Source organism: Hemicordylus capensis, chromosome 4 (genome assembly GCF_027244095.1).
Source record: "Hemicordylus capensis ecotype Gifberg chromosome 4, rHemCap1.1.pri, whole genome shotgun sequence".
In the NCBI taxonomy this organism is placed as follows: Eukaryota; Metazoa; Chordata; class Lepidosauria; order Squamata; family Cordylidae; genus Hemicordylus; species Hemicordylus capensis.
This window is the reverse complement of record NC_069660.1, coordinates 317,606,617-317,629,952: the sequence shown is the minus strand read 5'-3', so window position 1 is coordinate 317,629,952 and position 23,336 is coordinate 317,606,617. Positions and strand designations below refer to the sequence as shown.

At 47.0% G+C, this 23,336-nt stretch overlaps 1 protein-coding gene across 1 annotated transcript; it reads left to right on the top strand.

The window, feature by feature from the left end:
* The first annotated feature begins 458 nt into the window (after positions 1–458).
* On the top strand, positions 459–19,967 carry LOC128325222 (lymphocyte antigen 6E-like). Its single transcript, XM_053250786.1, has 3 exons — positions 459–794; positions 14,760–14,879; positions 19,152–19,967. Exons 1-3 carry the CDS (start codon positions 743–745, stop codon positions 19,358–19,360), a joined length of 381 nt encoding a protein of 126 aa, XP_053106761.1. The 5' UTR covers positions 459–742; the 3' UTR covers positions 19,361–19,967.
* The last annotated feature ends 3,369 nt before the right edge of the window (positions 19,968–23,336 follow it).

Below are 23,336 nucleotides of genomic sequence, written 5' to 3'. Positions count from 1 at the left end.
GCAGGAGAGAGGGCATGCACAGACCCCTTACCTGTGGGCTCCCCAGAGGCATCTGGTGGGCCACTGTGCGAAACAGGATGCTGGGCTAGGTGGGCCTTCTTGTTGGGCCTGCTCCAGCTGGGGCCTGGGGAGAGTGCACAGCTACAACTGCTGCTGGAGAAGCGGGCTGCCTTTGGGTCTTTCCCCCAGGGAAGCTTGCCCAGATGATCCACTCCCTAGATGTTGTGGAACTGTCTCTCCCGTCAGGATGTCAACTGGGTCCCCAAAACATCTGGCGAGCCAGAAGCTCGGCGAGCCCCCAGAGGCAGGCGGCCAGGGCGCGCGCCCCCCCCCCCCCCCGCTCTTCTTGGAGGCATGCCAGTTTTAAGAAAGCCCCCCCCCCGCCCCCGGGCTAGGCAGGATGCGCGCGGGGGCTGGCTTCAGGCGGGGGAGCTGGAGGTGACCCAGCAGGTGTGGCTGCTGGCGGCGCGCCCGGGCGGGCAGCGGGCTTTCGTTTTTTGGGGAGGCAGAGGATGCCGAGGAAACGAAAGGGAACGGCGGCTGGCGCGAGGGGGGCGAGGGGGAGGCGCTCCTTGCAGCCACCCCGATTCGAGGAGAGCAGCACGTGGGCCGCCCCACCCAGCCCCTCCGAGCAGCCCCAGCAGCAGCAGCAGCAGCACAGGAGGGGAGCAGGAGCCGCCGCCGCCGCCGCCCGTCTAGTCGCCCTGCCTGCGCTCCAGTGTCGTTCCGCGCGCCAGCCAGCATGAAGGCATCCCTGGCGGTCCTTTTGGCAGCCCTGCTGGGCGTACAGAGAGGTGAGCGAGGCCCCACCCACCCCCGCATCCCTGGCTGCGTGGCTCTACCGGACGAATGGCCAGCCTGCAGGTTAACACCCAGGCGGCGGCAGCGCGGTTCGCCTGAGCGACCCTCCTTTGGTTGGGTAGGACGCGCTCGCGCCTGGGGCTGCTGCGGCGGCGGCTCTCCCTCCGCCCCTTGCTCGCCCCCCCCCCCGTTGATGGCAGTCCTGAGCAGACCCCCCGCCGCCCCCGTTCTGCAGGAGCAACAGCTGGACTCCCCCCCCCCGCCCCCAATGGAGGAATGGTGGCTTTGGGCGCCGCTTGGGGCTGCTGCGCGGCATTTCTTCGAAGGCGTAAGCCGGCCGGCGGGGCACGCTCTGGAGAGGGAGGGGGCCCGCTGGGTGCCCCGGGGCTTACTCCTGGGTCACTGCGCCTTGGATCGGGGTGGAGGGGGGCAGGAAAGAAGGGGTCGGGGGGTGCCTCCCGGCTTGCAAGCCGCGCTCGGCCTGGCAGGGCAGGAGGCCGCCGCCGCCGCCTCCTCCGCCTCCAAGCAGCGGCTTCACGTCGGGAGGGACTGGCTGAGAAAGCCCTCCAACGTTTTCCTTTGGGAGGAAGCCCGGATTTTGGGTCGCGGTTGCCCCTTGAGAGGGGTCCCGAGCTCCCCTTTGGAGTTCCATTTCGCAGCGGTGCTCAGAGGCCCCCCCCCCCGCCCTGGTCTGGCTCCTGCGCCCTCCCCACACACGTCCCACCGCCCTCTCAGTGCCCCCAGTCCGGCTGGGTAGGCTGGCGGTGCTTCCCGAGCCTCAGGGCAGCACCTGCAAATGGAGAATGGCCTGTGACATAACAGGGTGTGGACGGGCTTCTGCTCCCCACGTGGGGTTATGTGTACCCTAGAGGAGGTAGGGGCAGTTGACACCCTAGGGAATGCTTGCAGACCTCGTGTTTGGGACACCCCAGCAGAATCCAGGGGGCTGGTCCCAATGTTCTAAAAGGGCCTCGCTGCAGCTGTTTACATAGGGGCAAAGGGGGAGGACGTACCCCCACCTCTGCCATATCAAGTCACCCTCATGCCCTGCCTCTCTCATTTTCAGTGGGGCTAGCCGTATCCATGATGGTGGGCACTTCTGTGACCGCAAGGTGGTAGGATAGATCCAGTCTTGCAGTCACCCACCATCTACCATCTTCATGCATTGGGCTTTCCCCTCTTCGGAGGAGCCCAGTTGCAAGCGTGAGGGGCTGGGGGTGAAAGTCATTGACATGGTAGAGGGCAGGACCTTCTCCCCCCTTCACCTCACGGTTCCCTGGCTACACTGGGGGTGATTTTATAGTGTCCGAATGAGGCCTGAACCTTAGAGTTGCACAATTTCCCCAGAGTCTCAGGAAGGTCTGCTTCCCCCTCCCACCCACATGTGAGCATCTGCTTCCTACCAGGCTTTTGCTTGTGTGGGTGCTTTTTCAGCTGGGAATTTGCTCCTCGAGCTCTACTTCTGTTCCTTCTGTAATTTGGATTTGCATCGTCACTTTCCGGGCAACAGGCTTTATCACATAAGAACAGGCCTGCTGGATCAGGCCCAAGGAGGCCCATCTAATCCAGCATCCTGTTTTGCACAGTGGCCCACCAGATGCCACTGGGAAACCCACAGGCAGGAACTGAAGGTATGCCCTCCCTCCTGCTGTTACTCCCCTGCAAGCAGGAACTCAGAGGCATCCTGCCTTTGAGGCTGGAGGTGGCCTATAGCCTTCCTGCTATGGTAGTAGCTGATGATAGACCTCTCCTCCATGAAGTTATCCAAACCCCAATTAAAGCCGACCAGGTTGTTGGCTGTCACCACATCTTGTGGCAAAGAATTCCACAAGTTGATTATGCGTTGTGTGAAAAAGTACTTCCATTTGTTGCTCCTAAATTTCCTGGCAATCAATTTCATGGGATGACCCCCTGGTTCTAGTGTTATGTGAGAGGAAGAAGAATTTCTCTCTATCCACTTTCTCCACACCATGCATGATTTTATAGACCTCTATCATGTCTCCCCGCAGTCGTCTTTTTTCTAAATAACCCCAGGTGTTGTAATCTAGCCTCATAAGGAAGATGCTCTAAGTCCCTGATCTTCTTGGTTGCCCTCTTCTGTACCTTTTCCAGTTCTACAACGTCCTTTTTAAAATGTGGTGACCAGAATTGTACGAAGTACTCCAAGTGTGGTCGCACCATAGTTTGGTATAAGGGCATTATAATATTAGCCGTTTTATTTTCAATCCCCTTCCTAATGATCCCTAGCATGGAATTGGCCTTTTTCACCACAGCTGCCGCACATTGAGTCGACACTTTCAACGAGCTGTCCACTGCGACCCCAAGATCCCTCTCCTGGTCAGTCACCGACAGCTCGGATCCCATCGGTGTATACTTGAAGTTGGGGTTTTCCGTCCCAATGTGCATCACTTTACACTTGCCAACATTGAACCGCTTTTGCCATTTTGTCGCCTCCCTCGCCATGAGGCAGGAAGACCACCCTTAGTGGTCATTGCTTCTGGTTGCTACAACACATATTTGTGTACTATTGTGAGGATGAGCAGAAAGTGGGTTGGGACCTGCTGGTAGATCTCTGGGTGTTCTGCAATTGATTAGCAAGGGTTTCCAGTGCTCAGTAGTGACTCCTCCCAGTTACTGTGCTGCTGAGATGGTTCCTGGTTTCCAGTTCCTTATTCCTCACAGGCTGCATAAGCAACCTAAATAAGGAACAAAGTGTTGCATCACTGCACACTAAAATGACCTTTGGATTACCGCCACTCCTATACTCCACCACCAGGAAAATGTCCGATGCAGAAGGATTCTGCCTGGCTTGGTAGTCAAGCCATTTCCCCGCTGCGCCATTAGGTGGCCTAATGCTAATTTAGGCTTCATTAATTGAACCACAGGATCCGAGGACAAGTAGTAAAAGTTTCCTCTTGTTAGTCCACATGTGGGGTAGTCTGTCCAGCTCTCGACACCACACTTCAAGAAGCATGGAGAGAACTTGTTATGGGTCCAGAGGAGAGCCGTAAAGATAGTTGGGGATCTGGACAATAAGTCCAATGAGGAAAGGTTGAAAGGACTGGCAGTGTTCAGCCTGGAAGAGCAAAGACTTTAGGGGGAGGGATGCTCAGAGGCACCAAAGGCTTCCCCACAAAACCCGAGTTTTAAGAACGGCTTGGAAGGCAAGAAGAGAGGAGGTCTTGCACAAGTGTTCGGGCATCAGAGGCAGAAAGGGAAGAAGGATGGAGGAGCAGGAGACCTTTGCCGGGTTGAGGGTGGTGGGGCTGGAGTAGGGAAGGCCATTGCGGCATGGCTTGTCCCCAAAGCTAAGCAGGGTCCACCCTGGTTGCATATGAATGGGAGACTAGAAGTGTGAGCACTGGAAGAGATTCCCCTCAGGCAGTCGTGTCCCGTGAATGTGCCGCTGGGGAGGCAGTGGGAGGCACAGTTATATACAAAGTGGTGGTTTGTACATCATATATCTACAAAGATCTACACACACAGGATTTGGAGACCCACAGGATTATAAAGTATATGCAGGCAGTACTGTAACTTGGGGATGGGGGATTACAAGGCACATCAGGTAATCGGGGGGGGGGTACGTCCAACGTCCATTTCCACAATTTGTCTCATTGCTGTCTATTTTTTAAAAATTAAATTTTTATTAATTTTAACAATAATCATTCACAACACATTAAGCAAATATGGACTTCCCACTCATACCTCCTCGTGAATCACCAACTATATAATTGACCCTTGCTATAATAATAATTCAAAACATAGATTTAAACCTTACAAACATAATTTTGATCTACTCAACCTGCTAATATTACTAAATTTCAAACCCTGTTGTAAAATCAATATTAGGAAAATAGTTCTTTAAGTACAATAAAAATGGTTTCCAATCTTCTTTAAAACATTCTAAATTTTGATCTCTTATCCGTACTGTAAGTTTTGCCATCTCCGCATATTCCAAAGTTTTTATCAGCCAATCTTCTTTTGAAGGCAGTTCATTGCTCTTCCATTTCTGTGCATATATTATTCTGGCCGCCGTGGTAGCGTACATAAAGAATGTTAAATTAGTTGCAGAAAGCACTCCTTGTGTTATTCGCAGCAGGAAGGATTCTGGCTTCTTAGGAAATGTCATTTTAAATATTTTCTTTAACTCATTATATATCATGTCCCAAAATGCTTTAGCCTTCCTACAAGTCCACCACATATGAATCCAACTTTAAGATCCTTCTTATAAACTTCATTCAGCTGATGGTACTGAAACCAATCACTAACCAAATTTTGTACTTCAATTAGACTTTTTAACTTACAGTCCCTTTCCTGAAAGTATAACAAATCCCTATAAGTACCCCATTGCGATTGGATATTTACCTCTTTACATGCTAAAGCTTCAATCGGAGATAGCCATAACGGAGTTTTAGGTTCCAGCCATTTTTTGTATTTTACCCATACCCTCATGAGACTCCTTCTTACATAGTGATTCAGAAAATCTTTATGTATTTTACTTTTGTCATACCACAAATATGAATGCCATCCAAACCTTCTGTCAAATCCTTCCAAATCAAGTATTCTAGGATTTCTTAATGTTATCCATTCTTTTAACCACGTCAAACAAACAGCATCAAAATACAACCTTAAGTCTGGTAGGGCAAGACCACCTCTTTCCTTTGCATCTGTTAAATTCTTAAAATTAATTCTTGGTCTTTTCCCTTGCCAAACAGATTTAGTTACGTATGTCCTTCAGTCCCATTGCTGTTTAGAAGAGATACTCTTGTCTTTCTGCACATAACCATACAAACTTTTCCAGAAGAGATTTACTGTCTCATCTACGTGAACCTCTTGGTCGCGTCTTCCCTCCCTGTTCCTATGCAGGAGCATTGCATAAATGACACACGGGTTTACTAACCTGATTACGAGAAGGGGGACGTTCCAATTCCCTAGTAGGAGAGAGAGACTCCTGCCTGCAACCTTGGAGAAGCTGCTGCCAGTCTGTGAAGACAATACTGAGCTAGAGGGACCAATGGCCTGACTCAGAATAGGGCAGCTTCCTATGTTCCTATGAGAGGGGTGGGCCATGGAGAGCTTTGGCAGAATGACAAGAAGCTTGTGCTGTTTCCAGGCCCAGACAGGAAGCCAGTGAAGAGATTTAAGAAGGCGTAGAAAGTGGCGAGGTTTAAAACATTCGCTTTTGTTTCTTTATACAGTGGACTCTTTTCCTCTGTATAAAGGACAGGTTGCAAGGTTTTTATGTTGCAAAGAGAGCTGGCAGGGTCAAAGGTTTCTGCTTTTGAGTTCAGAGTTCAGGCTTCTGCTCACAAGATTCATTTGAAGACGATGCAAAATACCGAGTTAATTGTGGAGGGAAAGGAAACGTTGATATGAGATTGGTTGCATTTTGTTAATTTAATGTTGTAAACCACCTAGAGACTTCGGTAGTGGGTGGTATACAAATAAGCTAAATAAATACATTTTGTAAAATGAAGGGAACTTGCATTACACTGATTGGATTGTTTAAAAAGCTGTTAAGCAAAAATTGTGTATTAAAGGGATTGCTTTTAGCACAGTTCAGTGGAGTTTTGGAAGTCAGCAGTCAGAGTTCAGTTTGGAAGACAGAAGAGTCAACCGTGGAAGAGTGAAGAAGTTCAGTGTGGGAAGTCAGCAGTAATGTTCTCTCGAATTTTTTTCATCTGTGTGCAGAATGAGTTTTGTTCTGGGCAGCAGTATGAAGTCAGTGTGTGTGCATGTGCACTCAGAGTGAGGCCTTCCTGATTCAACCTGAGCGGGATCTAAAATCAACTGAGTGGACATCCAAAAACTTGTGAGCGCGCACACAGGCGCACGCCTTAGAGGGAACCTTGGTCAGCCGTGAGAGTTCGGTGTGGAGATCCCCATGTGCAAGTCAGAGCTGAGAGTCAGAAGGAAGACAAGTAGCGCAGTCAAGAAACTACAAGTTGGAGAATCTTAGGAGCCAAGTCCAGTCCGAGGGAAGGAGCTGAGTCCAGCTGAAGGTTTGCTAGCACAGACTGGGAGAGTCAGTGCTGTGGTTATAGCAGTTGCTGGAATCACTTGCAGAGAGTGGAGATGCTCTGATAAGGGCTGAAATCACAGAAGAACCAGGCTGGATTGAACCCCAGGTCTGTAACTGTGACCAGGACCTGAGACTGCACTAGGAACAAGCCAAATTGCTGCAAAGTCTGAGATGACGAAAAAGGGGGAAAGAGCTAGGCGTGGGCATAGCAAGGCTGGAGTGGGCCCAGGGACGAGATTTCAAAATGGTCCCCTCGCTGCCTTCCTCTCCTTCTCCTGGCCCCATGTCCTAAGCTTATAGTAGTAGTAGTAGTAGTAGTAGTAGTAGTAGTAGTAGTAGTGAACTCAGAATCAAATTCAAATAGCCCTTTTTACACCAATCACAGCAGAAAAAAGCAGTCTAGTTTGATCGTTTTCTACTACTACAACAAATATGTATATGCCGCTTTTCAACAAAAGTTTCCAAATCGGTTTACATAGGAAAACAATAAAGAAAGAAAGTTGGATCCTTGTCCTTAGTGGGCAGGGATATTTCTTTCTTTCTCTTCCTTTCCTCTTATTTTTCTAGATCTCTTCTATGAACTACATTTAGTGTATGTCTATCCACTACAGAAGGAAAAATCACCAATTTTATTTCAAACGGCAGCAGAATTTAATATATGGAGCTACCCCATTATTTTAGCATTTAAAAACAAGTCAGCATTTATAAGGCTTTTAAAATGGAGTTTTCTATGATGGAGCAAGTGTACATAAATAGGACTTTTGGTGGGGAAGGGGGAAATGCTTAATGTTCATTTTAGCAATTTGTCAAGACACTTTCAATAAGTTTTCACAATGGAGGAAAGTAAGAAGTGGGGTCCCCCAGGGATCTGTACTGGGACCGTTGCTTTTACATTTATTCATAAATGATCTAGGAGTAGGGGTAAGCAGTGAGGTGGCCAAATTTGCAGATGATACCAAACTCTTTCGGGTAGTGAAATCCAAAACGGATTGTGAGGAGCTCCAAGATGATCTCTCCAAACTGGGGGAGTGGGCGACAAAGTGGCAAATGCGGTTCAGTGTTGGAAAGTGTAAAGTGATGCACATTGGGAGGAGAAACCCCAACTTCAAGTGTATGCTGATGGGATCTGAGCTGTTGGTGACTGACCGGGAGATGGATCTTGGGGTTATGGTAGACTGCTCGTTGAAAGTGTCGACTCAGTGTGTGGCAGCTGTGAAAAAGGCCAATTCCATGCTAGGGATCATTAGGAAGGGGATTGAAAATAAAATGGCTAATATTATAATGCTCTTGTACAAAACGATGGTGCGGCGATACCTGGAGTATTGCGTACAATTCTGGTCACCACATTTAAAAAAAGACATTGTGGAACTGGAGAAGGTGCAGAAGAGGGCAACCAAGATAATCAGGGGCCTAGAGCACTTTTCTTATGAGGCAAGGCTACAACACCTGGGAGCCAGTGTGGTGTAGTGGTTAGAATGCTGGACTAGGATTGAGGAGACCCGAGTTCAAATCCCCATTCAGCCATGAGGAAACTAGCTGGGTGACTCTGGGCCAGTCACTTCTCTCTCAGCCTAACGTACTTCACAGGGTTGTTGTGATGAAAACCTAAGTATGTAGTACACTGCTCTGGGCTTCCTTGAGGAACAGCGGGATATAAAATGTAACAATAATAAATAATAATTTTTGGTTTAGAAAAATGATGACTGCGGGGAGACATGATAGAGGTCTATAAAATCATGCATGGAGTGGAGAAAGTGGATAGAGAGAAATTCTTCTCCCCCTCCCATAACACTAGAACTAGGGGTCATCCCATGAAACAGATTGCCAGGACCAACAATCTAGGACCAACAAACGGAAGTACTTTTTCACACAATGCATAATCAACTTGTGGAATTCTCTGCCACAAGATGTGGTGACAGTCAACAACCTGGATGGCTTTAAGAGGGGTTTGGATCATTTCATGGAGGAGAGGTGTGACATTTGTGTGTGACATTTGTATTTGTGTGACAGTTGGAAGGCTACTCTGGGAAGAGCAGACACAGCTGGGAAGGTGAGAAAGCCTTTCTAAACATCTAGCCTTTTCCCCTTCAAACAAACTAACAGGAAGAGGGGAGTTTTGCAGGGGCTGTTTCTCTTTAAGGGTTAGGTCTTCGTCTCTCTATCTCTGTGTGTGTTACTTGTTAGGGTTACTTGTTTACGCAGTGGTGGGGGTGGAGTCAGCTAGGGCTGGGAGAGGCCCACATTCCTTTCCTGTGACTCACATCCTGTGTGACAGTTGGAAGGCTACTCTACATATGAGGTGTAGGCCCGAGAGCATAGCGAACAGAGCATAGCGAACAGGGATAGCAAACAGGACGTAGGAGTTTTGCAGGAGTTTAGCGGGAAGTGTGTGGGGGAGCCTGGAACAAGCCCCTGCGATCACAAGGATCACAAGGAGCCTGGTGGAGAAGAGAACATAAGTACACATCCCTCCCTCGTATCCCTCATATTCTTGGGAAAGGCTGTTTGGACAGTTAAATAGTTGACCATTACAGCTGAGACCTATCTTAGTAAACTATCTAATAAATGGACAATAAGCTCCCTAAATACTGTAAAGAGCCAACCAAAACAGTATGAAGATAGAAGGTCAGCAGGGGAAGGGGCACTTCCCAGTGTATTGCACAGAGTGCCACATGTACGACTATTTGCCCCATGGGCAGAAGTCATGGGTGTGTGCTCGGTGCAAGGAGCTCCTGGCTCTCAGGGAGCAAGTTCGTTCCCTTGAGACCAAGGTGGCGGATCTGGAGAAGCTCAGGGAGACAGAGAGGCATGTGGATGAGACCTTCAGGGATCTGATAGAGGCATCCCACTCCAGGGCTGGTAGCTCCTCTGCTGTCAGGGAGAATGAAGGTCTTGGGCAAGGAGGACATCGGTCTGAGGAAGAGGGAAATGCTCCTTTAGAAGGGACCCCTTCCGTGGATGATGAGCCCATATCCTCTCGCATGGGGGATACTCCTCTGGGGGGTGGGGGCCTCCTTGTAGTGGGTGATTCAAGGGATAGAGAGATGGGTTTGTGACCCGCGTGTTGACTGCACGGTGACTTGCCTGCCTGGTGTGAAGGTTGCGGACATTACGCAGCGTCTAGATAGGCTCCTAGGCAGTGCTGGGGAGGAGACAGCTGTCGTGGTGCATGCCGGCACCAACGATGTGAGGAAATGAAGTCCAGAGGTCCTGGAAGTCAAATTTAGGCTGATAGGTAGCATTTTGAAGTCCAGAATCCCCAAGGTAGCATTCTCAGAAATGCTGCCTGTTCCACGCGCAAGTACAGTGAGACAGGCAGAGCTGAGGAGCTTCAATGCGTGGATGAGACGTTGGTGCTGGGAGGAGGGGTTTAGATTTGCTAGGCACTGGGACACATTTTGGGGCAAGCAAGGCCTGTACAAAAGGGACAGGCTGCACTTGAACCAAGATGGAACCAGACTGCTGGCGCTTAAAATCAAAAAGGTTGCAGAGCAGCTTTTAAAATGACACCTGGAGAATAGCCAACAGAAGCTGGACAGTATCCAGTTCAGCAAATGCCATCCTTTAAAGTGTGAGGGTGCAGAGGATTCAGATAAAATAGAAGGGGACAGAGCAGAACCACATAAAGAGCAGACAGAAGGCTGTGCCAGCTGGTCAAAGAGTCAAAAGAAAGGAGATACCAGGGAAAAGATTAAGCGTAGGTGCTTGTATGCCAATGCCAGAAGCCTCCGAGCCAAGATGGGTGAGCTGGAGTGCTTGGTTGCTAACGCAGAAATAGACATAGTGGGCATAACAGAAACATGGTGGAACAGTGAGAACCAGTGGGACACTGTTATCCCTGGGTATAAACTCTACAGAAAGGACAGGGAGGGGCGCCTTGGAGGTGGAGAAGCACTGTATGTTAAAGAAGGGATAGAATCTAACAAGCTAGAATACCTAGGTGGACTGGAGTCCTCCACAGAAACCCTGTGGGTGACTATACAAGGCTGGAAAGGAATCGTGCTACTGGGGACGTGCTATCGCCCTCTGGATCAAAATGCCGACAGTGACTGGGAGTTGCAGGAGGAAATCAGGGAGGCATCAAGGAGAGGCAGGGCTGTAATTATGGGTGATTTCAACCACCCACACATAGACTGGGTAAATTCACATTCAAGTCAGGACAAAGAGGTCAAATTTCTAGATACACTAAATGACTGTGCCCTAGAACAGTTGGTCATGGAACCAACCAGAGAGAAGGTGACCTTGGATCTAATTCTGAGTGACACCCAGGACCTGGTGCGTGATGTCAGTGTCATCGACCCTTTAGGGAACAGTGACCACAGTGCCATCAATTTCAGCATACATGCGGGGAGAAAATCACCAAGGATGTCTAACACAGATATTTTGAATTTCAGAAGAGGAAACTTCTCCAAAATGAGGAGTATGGTGAAAAGAAAGCTGAGGGGGGAAATCAGGAGAGTCACTTTGCTCCAGAGTGCATGGAGTTTACTCAAAACCACAATACTAGAAGCCCAGTTAGATTGTATACCCAAAAGGAGGAAAGGTACCACTAAGTCCAGGAGGATGCCAGCATGGCTAACGGGTACCGTCAAGGAAGCCATAAAAGGGAAGAAGACTTCCTTCCAAAATTGGAAGGCCTGTCTAAACGAAGAGAACAGAAAGGAACACAAACTCTGGCAAAAGAAATGCAAGGTGACCATAAGGGAGGCAAAAAGAGAGTTTGAGGAACATTTAGCCAAAAGTATCAAGGGGAATAACAAAAACTTCTTTAAGTACATCAGAAGCAGGAAACCTGCCAGGGAGGCAGTTGGACCATTAGACAATGAGGGAGTGAAAGGGATTATTAAGGAGGATATGGAGGTTGCAGAGAAGCTGAATGAGTTCTTTGCATCTGTCTTCACGGCAGAGGATACTGAGCATATACCTGCTCCTGAACCAGGCTTTTTAGGGATGGAGGCTAGAGATCTGAGTCGGATAGAAGTGACAAGGGATGATGTTCTATCTAAACTGTCTGGAAAAACTGAAAGCTAACAAATCACCAGGGCCGGATGGCATCCATCCAAGAGTCCTCAAAGAACTCAAATGTGAAATTGCCCACCTCCTTGCCAAAATATTTAACTTATCCCTGAAATTGGGCTCTGTACCAGAGGACTGGAGAGTAGCAAATGTAACACCGATTTTCAAAAAGGGATCCAGGGGCGATCCGGGAAATTACAGGCCGGTTAGCCTAACGTCCGTTCCAGGCAAATTGATGGAAAACATCCTCAAGGATAAAATTGTAAAGCACCTAGAAGAACAAGCCCTGCTGGGAGTGAGCCAGCATGGCTTCCGCAAAGGTAAATCTTGCCTCACCAACCTTTTGGACTTCTTTGATGGTGTCAACAAGTGTGTGGATCAAGGTGATCTAGTTGACATAGTCTACCTGGACTTCCAAAAAGCTTTTGACAAAGTTCCTCATCAAAGACTCCTGAGGAAACTTGGCTGTCATGGGATAAAGGGACAAGTACATGTGTGGATTGCTAACTGGTTGAAAGACAGGAAACAGAGGGTAGGTATAAATGGAGAGTTTTCACAATGGAGGGAAGTAAGAAGTGGGATCTGTACTGGGACCGGTGCTTTTTAATGTGTTCATAAATGATCTAGAAGCAGGGGTAAGCAGCGATGTGGCCAAATTTGCAGATGATACCAAACTCTTCCGGGTAGTGAAATCCCAAATGGATTGTGAGGAGCTCCAAAAGGATCTCTCCAAACTGGGTGAGTGGGCGACAAAATGGCAAATGTGGTTCAATGTTGGCAAGTGTAAAGTGATGCACATTGGGACGGAAAACCCCAAATTCAAGTATATGCTGATGGGACCCGAGCTGTCGGTGACGGACCAGGAGAGGGATCTTGGGGTCATGGGGGGCAGCTCGTTGAAAGTGTCGACTCAATGTGCGGCAGCTGTGAAAAAGGCAAATTCCATGCTAGGGATCATTAGAAAGGGGATTGAAAATAAAACGGCTAACATTATAATGCCCTTATACAAAACTATGGTGCGACCACACTTGGAGTACTGCGTACAATTCTGGTCACCACAACTTAAAAAGGACATTGTTGAACTGGAGAAGGTACAGAAGAGGGCAACCAAGATGATCAGGGGCCTAGAGCACCTTTCTTATGAGGCAAGACTACAACACCTGGGGCTTTTTAGTTTAGAAAAAAGATGACTGCAGGGAGACATGATAGAGGTCTATAAAATCATGCATGGTGTCGAGAAAGTGGAGAGAGAGAGATTCTTTTCCCTCTCACACAACACTAGAACCAGGGGTCACTCCATGAAATTGATTGCCAGGAGGTCTAGGACCAACAAACGGAAGTACTTTTTCACACAACGCGTGATCCACTTGTGGAACTCTCTGCCACAGGATGTGGTGACAGCCAACAACCTGGATGGCTTTAAGAGGGGTTTGGATGACCTCATGGAGGAGAGGTCTATCAATGGCTACTAGTCGGAGGGCTGTGGGCCACCTCCAGCATCAAGGGCAGGGTGCCTCTGAGTACCAGTTGCAGGGGAGTAATGGCAGGAGAGAGGGCACGCCCTCAACTCCTGCCTGTGGCTTCCAGCGGCATCTGGTGGGCCACTGTGCGAAACAGGATGCTGGACTAGATGGGCCTCCTGGGGCCTGATCCAGCAGGGCTGTTCTTATGTAAGTTGGGATATTTTAGTCCATTACAAGCTTATTAAAAAGACAATATATGAACTACTGTTACACGCATAAAGCTAAATAAAATATTTATTTTAAGGAGAAACATGGTGAAATAATCATTTTTTCATTATATTTAGCTATTCTAACCCATTATGAGAACTTTGCTGCTAAAAAATCAGCACACAGTATAAATATTCTTAATATAAACCCAACAGCACATGCTAAACCAAAAGGCAGAACCAACAACACACAGATCTATTTTGTTAGAGCATCCCCCCCCCCGTTTTTTAAAACGTTAAAAACCTTTACTGATTGCTTTCCTCACAAGAAGGTATACTGTTGGGCCGTGGGTGGATTTTTATTAATGCAGAGTGAGATTAGTTTCAGACCAGGGGGCAGGGGAGAAAAAACACAAGCAGGCTGGCTTTTCAAATGCAGGCACACACACACAGTGGCTTAATCCAAGGGAACAATCAAGCAAAGGTATATGGGATGGGGTTTTGGCTTTACTGTGCTCAGCTGGGCTGAGGCTCCCTCCTTGCCTCCTGGGATGGGGAGAGGGGTGGGGCTCCTAGGGTCCACCCTTTACTGGTGCTGCTGACGATTTCACCGCCGCCGCAGGTAAATCCAAACTCCCAGCCAGCTAGTGCTAAGTTTGCAGGGCGACTCGTGGGCAAGCGGTCCAGGTTCAACTGGCCTCCCTTGTACAATGGACCCTACGCCCATGGAACTATAAGGACCATGCCTCCCCCCCCACACCCCTTTTATTTCTTCCGCTGTGCTTAAATGGTACCTGTTTTGTTTTCTAAAAGATTCCACTGTATGGTAAAACGAAAGCTAACATGCTAAATTGACCAGATTTTTCCAAAGTGAACTTTCTTGTTGCATTTAAAGATTAAAAGCTGTGTCTTGGATTGTCTCCACCCCGTGCCTATACGCCTTTCCATTCTACTGAGGGTTTTTTGGTGGTTTGGTATTACAGCAAAGGCTGAAGGGCTGTTTTAGTAGACAAAGTCTACTTGGTGGCAGCAGCAAAGAATTGGTATCACTGGCTTGGTGAGATCAGTAAGGATCCTTCACATGAGGTATCCCACAGGTGCGACAGGCAGCTATTTCCCCACACCTGTATTTTTAAAAATGGAAGCAAAACAAATTTACAGTTCCTTGCGCAGCTCAAGCCAAGCCTGTTTCCATTTCTCCAGTCCTTTTGCACCATGCATCTAAAGCAGGATGTGTCCTTTGTTTTGCAGTTTCTTCGCTGGTGTGCTGGTATTGTGATGGAGCAGAGTCTAACTGGGGCTGCTGGAGGTGGCAGACGTGTTCAAGCTTGGAAACTTCCTGCGCTACAATATATATGGGTGCAGGGATTGGTAGGTAATTTTATGCGATGGTCTCAGATTCTTAGAGATGCTTTGCTGGGTCAGGCCAAATATCCGTCAAGGCCAGCCTCTGGTGGAGGCGAAATGCCCTTGTTGCATTCTTCTCAGCATCTGGTGTTCAGTGATAGACTTCACTTATACATGGGGGCTCCCTTCAGCTCTCCTCCTGGCTAATAGCCATGGAGAGACCTAGCGTCCATGAATGGGATCTCAAACAAGTAGGTATACATGGAGTTCCTGTATGGAACCTCATTAGTTATCCATTTACTTTCTTATGTTTTTGTTTACAAAATAAAAAGGCAGCTGCCATTTTTTCATGCTCATGGCCATTTTTAAACACGCTGACCTAAAATGATGCTATGTCCCAGGGTCAAATGGGCACAGTCTACCTGGAGAGTGACTGCAAACTGCAGCTCCCGCGATGGCCAACAGGTGGCAGCAAAATCCTAAGTTAAAACAGACACACTGCACCTGAAAATGAATTCTGAAATAAATCGGGATTCTCTGAATGGGTCCCAAACGGAATGGCCTCTGAGTGATAATGCAAGCAATGAAAATGAATATTGTCCTGTGCTTGTGCATACCTCTCACACCTTGGCATTCTTACGATACTTCAGAATGGGCTAGATCTGACGATACGTTTGAGCCAGTGTGCGTATCGTGCAATTAAGGACATGCATCAGCTGCGGTCACTCCTGGTGCATCTTCTCCTTTCTCCTAATTATGTATGTGGGGGGATTTGGATTACTGTGTGACTGAAGAAGTGGAATGCACCTGGGAGGCGGAAGTACCTGTGCCGGTTCTGATATATTGTCTGAACTGACCCTGTAGTGAAGCTGCTCAGTGCAATCACCATTGTGAATCAGTGATCTGCAGTTGTGATCACAGTCATTCTAGCCTACTTTACAAGGTTGTTGTGATCAGCTCTGTAGGGTCATTGGACATGAACCCCACCGCCTACTGAGATTTTATTTATTTGTTTAAAATATTTCTATACTGTCCAAAACCTATGTCTCTTGAGTGGTTTACAATTAAAATCATTTTAAAAATCAAATCAATTAACAATTAAAATCATTAAAAACATTTAAAACCCATTATAATTATAATTATAATTATTATTGTTATTTTTAAAAAACACCCTATACATCTAATTAAAAGCCTGGGTGAATAAATATGTCTTCAGTGCCTTTTTAAAAGTTGCCAGAGATGGGGAGGCTCTTATTTCAATAGGGGGCGCATTCCGAAGTCCAGGGGCAGCAATGGAGAAGGCCCGTTCCCAAGTAGTCACCAAATGAGTTGGCAGCAACTGCAGACGAACCTCGCCAGATGACCTCGACAGGCGGTGGGGCTCATGGCAAAGAAGACGTTCTCTTAAATAACGTCAGATAATGTGGGGAGATCTGGTTACAATTGCCACTGGCTTGTTTGGTGGCGACCCGGGACTGACTCGGTGGCTGCCTAGGGCTTTGGAATGCACTCCCTGTCAATATAAGAACTTCTCCATCTCTGGCTGCCTTTAAAAAGACCCTCAAGACACACTGTTTTCTCAGGCTTTTTGTTAAAAAGATTTTTAAATGTTGTTAATTGTTCTTATTGCTTTCATTCTGTTTTTATGCTTGTTTTTTAAACCATGTGCACCACCTAGGGATACCCATAGCAGGCAGTCTATAGGCCAGGGCTGGGCAAACATGGCTGTCTAGATGTTGTTGAACCACAGCTCCCATCATCTTATGATGGGAGCTGTAGCTCAATAAAATGAAATTTAAAAGACCCGTGACTAAGTTCACTCACAATCAAAACTGAAATCCAAAAGAACCCAGATTGACATAATTACAAATTTGTATTAATAATAATTGTTATTAACCATAAAAGCAGACAATACCTCTTACAAATACAATAATAAAAATTAATACTAATTGATTGATAGATAGTTGACAGTAAGTGCCGTCAAGTCGATGTCGACTCTTAGCGACCACATAGATAGATTCTCTCCAGGAGGAGCACCAAATACAGCCCACCCACTCCCCAAAAAATCCCCCAAGAAACTCTAATCACAAAAATGGATAAATATCTCAGAAATACAATAATACACAAAACCTTATAAAAACCTTATTAATACACAAAACCTTATTATACACAAAAGTTAATGTTCAGTTGTAACCTCCACAGGACTTGATCCTGTGGTTTCTGCATCTTCACGGAACTTGATTGCCAGCAGTCGTAGATCATCAGACGCGTTTCAGCCTATTCAGGCCTTCTTCAGGGGCAAGAGTCTAATTTATTCACAACATCCCAATGGCCAGATGAGAGAGCTTCTCCTTAGAGCCTAGCAAATGGAGAGTCCTCCTTGGAATTGAAGAATTGTTGATGGGTGTTTCTTCCATTGGGATATTGTGAATAAATGGACTGATGCCACTGAAGAAGGCCTGAAGAGGCCGAGACGCATTCGGCGATATAGGACTGCTGGCAATCAAGTTCCGTGATCCAAGTTCCACAGGATCATGAGGATCACGTCCTGTGGCAATGGCTGCAGCTTTCCCTTGCAGGACTTCTATTTGTTTATTGGTGCTAGCCCCTGTAGAACGTGTCAGGAGGTTATCTTATTTATATACCGCCTATGTGCCTTTCTAGGTGGTGTATACATTTTAAAACACAACAAATACAAACCAGACTAAGAACAGTTAAAACAATTTCACAGAACAAAAAGTTAAAACAATCACAAGATAAAAACAATTGAAAAGTTTAACATCAATTTTAAAAGCCTGAGAAAACTGGTGTGTCTTGAGGCTCTTATATTTGAATAGTAACGTTTGTGTGTTTTATAATAAGGCTTTGTGTATTACTGTATTTCTGAGATGTTTATCCATTTTTGTGAATAGTTTGTTTTAGGGTGGTTTTTTTTGCCATATTAGTATTTATTTTTATCATTGTATTTGTATGAGTTATTGTTTGCGTTAATGGTTATTTAACAACAGTTGTATCTGAGCAACATCTTGAGGGCCAAGTTTGCCTAGCCCTGATATAGGCCCATTCACATGATGTTCAGTACTCATTCAATGGGTGTACAGTGTACACAGGTACAGATCCGTACACAGCTACAGTCATTCACATGTTATGCTAAATGCAGGTACAGAAGAATGCTTCCTAACTGTACCATGCTTTTGAAGGGCCTGTGTCCAGGTTCACATTTAAAATGAATACAGTTACAGTTATTCACATAAACCACCTTGGGATTGTTTTTAATGAAAGGCAGTATATAAGTCTAACAATAACAATAAAGAAACACAATGTCTGAATTGGGCTTATGAATATGATAAATAATAAATAGGAACATAGGAAGCTGCCATATATTGAGTCAGACCATTGGTCTATCTAGCTCAGTATTGTCTTCACAGACTGGCAGTGGCTTCTCCAAGGTTGCAGGCAGGAGTCTCTCTCAGCCCAATCTTGGAGATGCTGCCAGGGAGGAAACTTGGAACCTTCTGCTCTTCCCAGAGCGGCCCCATCATCCCCTGAAGGGAATATCTTGCAGTGCTCACACATCAAGTCTCCCATTCATATGCAACCAGGGCAGACCCTGCTTAGCTATGGGGACAAGTCATGCTTGCTACCACGAGACCAGCTCTCCTCTCCTAATAGGCTGATAAATAGGCTGTCTGGTGGCTTGCCTGAAGCCCCTTGGTGATTTTAGCTACCTACCAACCTCCTGATATATACATCTCTAGGCAGTGTACACATTCCAAATTACAATATAAAACCAAACACAAACAAAACACATTCACACGATAAAGGCAATTCACAGAGCGAAACAATTAAAATAATTTCACAGAATAAAAACAATTACAATTCATTTTAATTAAAACCCTGAGAAACCAAGTGTGTCTTAAGGGTCTTTCTAAAAGCAACCAGAGAGGGATAAGCTCTTATTTTGACAGGGAGTGCATGCCAAAGTCTTGGGGCAGCCACAGAGACGTGGACCTCCCCAGATTTTCTGGCTGAGCAGTGAGCTCTTGTCCTGACCTCCCATCCGACAACATCTCAGTTGAGTCCCACATGTAGACTTGGAAAGAATATTTGCCAATGCATTAATTAGAACTGAAGATAATATTTCAGAGAATTATTCTCTGTCCATTCTATTAAACAATTGGAGTATATTCTTTTCCACTGCTTCTGTCTCTGCTAAGCAAAGAGGAGTTGTCTTCTGTGCTGTGTTTGCAGAGCTTCTGTCTGTGGGAACCTTTTCAATGTCTTCCTTTCTGCCAGGTGGAGCTTCGGTGCAGTCGATCTCCAAGGGCTGTGTTCCGATTTGCCCATCTATGAAGGTGGACTACCTCATTGCGGCTGCCTCTGTGAAATGCTGCTCGTCTTTCTTGTGCAACATCAGCGGAGCCGGCAGCGTCCAGACCAACCACCTGGTCTTGGCCCTCGGGATCCTGGCCAGCTTCTTCTGCCTCTTTGGAGCCCGTATGTGAAAAGAGACCTTCGTACTCCAAGGCATCTGCTCGGCCTTCTCTAGAGAGGAGCCAGAAATGTTGCAAGATCTTTTCTATAAATGACATTAACTGTGATGTTTTTGACACTGCATGATACTTTATCACCAGCTTCTGCCTTTTGTATAGCACTAATGTTTCCCCACCTTGAAGTAATTTGCTGGACAACACTGCCCTCTTGCGGCTGCAGAGATCTAAACTCTGATGATTGTTTTTTTAAAACACATTTTAAAATAAATTAAAAATAATTTTAAAAAAAACAAAACAAAAAAACAACAACACCTCATGTTGTACCAGATTCTCAGAACAAAACATTCCTGATCTCTTGAAAGGGCTTTAAATCATTCCAGGGGCATGATTGCAAAATCAAAATATTTTGCTTACATGGTCCCCAAGAGGTAAAATCTTGGCAAGGGGTGGGGGGTGGGGTGGGGTAGGTTTCTGTTTGCAAACCATGGAGTTGAATGTGTTTTTTGCCTTTTACTGTTTCACCTAGTAAGGTTTTTGGGGGTGGGATGAAAAGGGAGCAATGCTGTCAAGCATGTTTTACTCTGCTGTCTGTACCTGAATAAACATGCTTCCGTTCTTATCTCTTTGATAAACTTACAGTATTATTCATAGTATTCCACCAACTCCATACAACACAGTCTCCAGCGGTGCGTGTGTGTTCTTGTTTGTTTAAGAACATAAGCACAGCCCTACTGGATCAGGCCCAAGGCCCATCCAGTCCAGCATCCTGTTTCACACAGTGACCCACCGGATGCGTCTGGGAAGCCCAAACGTAAGAGGTGAGGGCATGCCCTCTCCTGCTGTTAATTCCCCGGATCTGGTATTTAGAGGCATCTTGCCTCTGAGGCTGGAGGTGGCTTATAGCCACCAGACTAGTAGCCATTGGTAGACCTGTCCATGAATTTGCCTAAGCCCCTTTTAATGCCACCCAGGCTGGTGGCCCACACCACATCATGTGGCAGAGCATTCCACAAGTTAATTATGTGCTGCATTCCACAGATAGATTATGTAAAGGGGAAGTATAATTCATGTAAAGGGGAAGTATAATTCCTCCATTTTAATGGAATATGCCACGATTCGGTTTCTGAATCGTGTTCCGTGCACATTCCTGGCTTTTGTTCTTACCTCTCAGGTAACACATACAAAACAATCAAACTTTAAACATTCCTGAAATGTTGGGCCATGACTTCACAGGGATTGCTGAATGAATGAACGAGGGCTCCAGTCAGCAGTACCCCAACTACTGGGAATCCAGTCACCTTCAACTGGAAATAAATTACCATAGTGGGGCAGGGTGAGTGGGAATCAAGGAGCGAGAAATAGGACGGGGTAGGTAATTACTGTTTTAAATTGATTTTAATATTTTAGTGTAATTTTTCATGGAATTTTATTGAATTGCAACTATTGTAAACTGCCTTGAAATGAATTTTATGAAAGGCAGAATAAAATTTGAATTTATTTATGGGCAGGGATGGGTAAAGTGGCTTGAGAGCCAGACAAGTATAAAGGCTGAAATTTCTTGAGCAAGGGGGTGCAGTGTTCCACACCCCATGGGCCCCCTTTCTCTCCCCTCAAATTCCTCCTTTCCCCTTGAGGGTCTTGGCATATGCCAGACTTCAAGTCCTCAACTGAAGAGAAGGTTCAGTCCTTGGATTTTCATTTGCCATCCCTTGTAAGCCCTGCCTCTTCTCTCTTTCCTCTGTGGCCTCTCTTTACTGTCACCATTTAGACTGGAAGTTCCTTGGGGCAGGGGCCTAACCTGCTGAAGATCCATGATGTGGTCTGAAGGCACATTATGCAGATGCCTCACTGATGCTAAGCAGCACTCTCTCTGGACGGTGTCCAGAAAGGAGGCTGCTGGGATCCTCCTTTGAGTTCCACAGTGGAGGAGAGAGAAATCCTAAATGGAGGGTCCCATGTCCCCAAAGGGCTCATAGTTGCCACAGAGAGAGCAAGGGTACCAGAGGGTAGGTCCTTGCACAGCTGTTTATCTGAGATACCTAGAGGGATCAGGTGAAGCCAGGTGCCATTCGGAGAGCCTCTGCTTCATGCACAAAGTCCCAGGTTCAGACTGGCAGCATCCTCAGGCAGGGCTGGGAAGGACTCCTGCCTGAAACCCTGAAGAGCTGCTGCCAGTCAGGGTAGACAATACTGAGCGAGATGGACCAAGGGTCTGACTCGGTAATGATGGCAGCTTCCTATGTAACCCATGGAATAGGTGGGCCCTCTTCCTCCGCCTGCCTCCAGCTCACTATCCAGAGGTGCACCCAGGTCATTTTGGAGCCTGGACCCAAAGGCTTTTGGAGCACCCCCCACCCCCACTTCAAGGTAAGCATCACCCCCCCCCCCCGCACACACAAACACTGTGTTACATCTTTAACACGTGGGTTCCTGTGGGCACAAACAGCCACTGAAGCCACAAGAATGTAAAACGGGTATAGTTCTGCAAATATGCACCAGCAGGAACATTTCGACACACGAGTGAACATATTCCCATCCCACATGTTTCTTTCCCCGCTCCCCTCTCTGTCGCTAAAGCAGAGGTTAGGCTCGGCCGCCTGGCGCAGGACACAGTCACGCTTGGCCACCTGACAACCACACCACACCTGGGGCAGACTAAAGGATGGGGGGGGGCAGGGTGTGTGGAGGCCCTGGACTTTGGCCCGGAAGTCCTGGGGTAAGAGCACCTCTGCTCCAGTCAGGGAGGAAATGAAGGAAGAAAGAGTCCAAACTTGGCATTAGGAAACGCTTAAAAACCAGGAAGCTAACGGAGACACAGATCCATCCTGGTATCCACCACCCTGCTGCTGCTGCTTGCAAAAGTCCCAGTTGGTGAAAAGAGTAAGGGGCAGGAGGGTAAGCCCTCCCTTCCCAGTGGGTTGTGAAAGCAGCAATTGATTGCCCTCTGTAATTAGGAAAAGAAGCCCAAAGAGCACAGATTTCGGACACATTCTTTAAAAGCGGGCGGGAGGGGAGGTTCCATCTATAAACCTGAGTGAGCAGTTGTAGTTGATACACACCTACTGCCCACCTTCCACCCCCACTTAAGAAAAAAGTCTGAACACTGAGGTTTGGTCTAGACTGGGACCCCTGTGGATGGCAGCTCCCATCATCCCCAGCTGCCATGGTCAAAGGGGGATGATGGGAGCTGTAGTTCAACAAACCCCGGCCATATACTGTGCCAGACTGCTGGTCCATCAGAGTCCGCATTGCTTACCCAGAGCGGCCGCAGCTCTGCAGAGTTTTAGAGGGGTCTTCCCCAGCCCTGCCTGGGCGCTTTCCAGATTGGACACTAGGACAGTGTCACTACGTGTCCGTTAACTGTGTTTGGACATCCCAATCCCTGTGCTGACATCAAGGTGCCGTTAACCTTTCCGATGCCTCCTTTCAGGTTTTACTGCCACGTTACAGTCCTATAACGTCGCATGTGCGGCGCAAATAAATAGCTGTATTTCCCCACTGTGGAGTTTCCGCAAGACTGCTCCCCCTGCTGGGGGCTTTGCGCAACAGGCTTTACAGTGTCAACGTGCTCTGCCCAAAAGGCCAAAGTGTTTCACTGTTGTTGAGCGGGTAACCGGGAAAGCACCCTGGAGGTGCTGCCGGGGACTGAATCAGAGACCTTCTGGATGCACAGCTTGCTTGCTTGCTTGCTTGCTTGCTTGCTTATTTATTTATTCATACATACATACATACATACAGCCCTTCCAAAATGGCTCAGGGTGGTTTACAATACTGTAAAAACAATTAAAACAAGTTAAGAGTTGAAATCAAACTATAAAAACAGAATAAAACCAATTTAACATTCAAGCAGGTTAAAAAAAAAAACAACCCTGGAAAATCAGGGCAGCAATGTAAAACAATTTAAAACAGTTTGTGAATCATTTAAAAACCCTGGAAGGCCAGGCCAAACAGATAGGTTTTAAGGGCTCTCCTGAAGGACAGTAATGAT